The following is a 1,899-nucleotide window of genomic DNA, read 5'->3' as shown; positions in this document are numbered from 1 at the left end:
AAAAAAAGGAAAGAAAATAAGCGGTGAGGTGACAGCACGAAATGCGAAATCTAAACTGTGAATCATATGTACCACGCTTATAGGTTACACCATGAGTGTGAGCGTAGGAGAGATTCACAAAGCAGAACTGATAGGTGCCCCCCTCCGTGCGTTACGAAAAACGCGATTTATTGTGTCTCTCGAATTGGCTCAATTTAATGCTCTAGTGCATTCGTTTTTTTTTTTTTGCCTTCTTGTTCTAGGGCTACTTTGTCGCTCCCCCCTTTTTTCTGTCTGCTTACCCAGAAACGAGGTTGGACAAACCTGCCGTGAGACCACTCGCAAACAGGGCCCACCCCCCTCTGATGGTGTTCATAATCAGTGCATCCGTCTTGGTTGTTAGCACCAGTGGGGCGTGTACTTCCTTGCTGAGTCCGCTAAACTTAATTTGAAGAAAAACTGCGGTGATGACTCCATACATGCCTACGGAGGGGGGGAGCAGGTGCACGGTGATACGGGCGAAAATATATAGCATGCACGGTGGACAGCGTCTTAATGAATCGCCTTAAATGCAGTCACTCCGTTGTTCACTCTGCTGTTCAGTCCACTGTTCAGTCCACTGTTCAGTCCGCTGTTCAGTCCACTGTTCAGTCCACTGTTCAGTCCGCTGTTCAGTCCACTGTTCAGTCCGCTGTTCAGTCCACTGTTCAGTCCGCTGTTCAGTCCGCTGTTCAGTCCACTGTTCAGTCCGCTGTTCGTCGAGCTTCCCTCCCGCGCAACGCCGCGCTGCTTACCTAGTGCTTCACAAAATATAATGGAAATCAAGTTTTTCGAAATGATACGTGGGGACTTCACCGAGGCTCCCACTATGCTCGTCCCGCAAATGAATATTCCCCTACGGTGTGAAGAAAGGGTGAAGCAAATGGGATGAATGAATTGGACACTCGTTGAGGCTGCGATGTGCAAGTCTACTTGGCACGTTTGCACATGCGGAGTGGGATGGCCTGTGTCCTCGTTCCTCGGGACGGCCTACCCATGGTAATCACAACAATAGCGCCAATCAAGGCAGTCTCTCCACGTAACGATGCAATATACGATAGCGCTACGTGAGGTATTTCATTTCATTTTCTTTTTATGTAGCTTCCTCCAATTTGTGTGTACCATGCTGCGCCCATGATGGATAGGAAAAGGGCCATTGCTATGCCCAGCATTGCCCAGTTGTAGGGCGAAATGGATCGAATGATTTCAAACCAAGAGTTATACATATTTAAAGGGTTTTCTTAATTGGGGTTGTTTTCTTTTCACTTGGGGTTACATTAATTGGGAAAAGGTGGGTACACGAATTATTTTTTTTTTTTTATCTTTTCGAGCTGACGAATGGGACGGCACAAATGTCCATAAATCAAATGGGCCTTCTTCTTTTGGGGTATCACAGATTTGGGGTCTTTCCTTTTTGCGCAGGAATGCTTTGCGCGTTTAGCTGATCTGTAAATATATATAAGTAAAAGGCGTTCTTGGGTGTGTCGCCCTCCGTTATGCATGTAATAACGCCTTCTCCGTTTTCAGATTCCTACCAAATATGCTTTGTGAGTTCAGGGCGTCACGCCATGCGCGCAGGTACATGCATGAGTATACGTTTTTTTTTGCTTTCCTTTTTATAAACATCTGTATGGCATAGCTGTGTACGTATGTTAAAGCGGCTCGAGGGGGGGGGATGCGACGTTTGAACGTAACAGGCGCCAATGCGCTCTTCTTTTCTTTTCTTCTGCTAATTTGTAGCTCTTCTCTTTCCATATGCTTTTCAACAATCCATGCATGACATGTTAAGCAAAAGTTTTATGAGTATATTCGTATTTGCAAAGAAGTGTAATTTTTTTTTTTTTTTTTTAACCTCCTTTTTTACATTTTCAAATTGCCTTT

At 45.1% G+C, this 1,899-nt stretch overlaps 1 protein-coding gene across 1 annotated transcript; it reads right to left on the bottom strand.

Annotated features, from left to right (window-relative positions):
• Window positions 1–279: 279 nt before the first annotated feature.
• Window positions 280–1,667, bottom strand: PCYB_112590 (vacuolar ATP synthase 21 kDa proteolipid subunit; the record flags this gene model as incomplete). The annotated part of the gene is made up of 3 exons (XM_004223137.1): window positions 1,141–1,667; window positions 774–874; window positions 280–462 (listed from the first exon to the last, which is right to left on the bottom strand). Coding segments are annotated over exons 1-3 (387 nt in total), but the record flags the coding sequence as incomplete, so codon positions are not given.
• Window positions 1,668–1,899: the final 232 nt, after the last annotated feature.

Source organism: Plasmodium cynomolgi, chromosome 11, assembly GCF_000321355.1.
Source record: "Plasmodium cynomolgi strain B DNA, chromosome 11, whole genome shotgun sequence".
Taxonomy (NCBI): Eukaryota; Apicomplexa; class Aconoidasida; order Haemosporida; family Plasmodiidae; genus Plasmodium; species Plasmodium cynomolgi.
The sequence above is the reverse complement of the archived record's forward strand: the minus strand, read 5'-3'. Positions and strand labels throughout refer to the sequence as shown.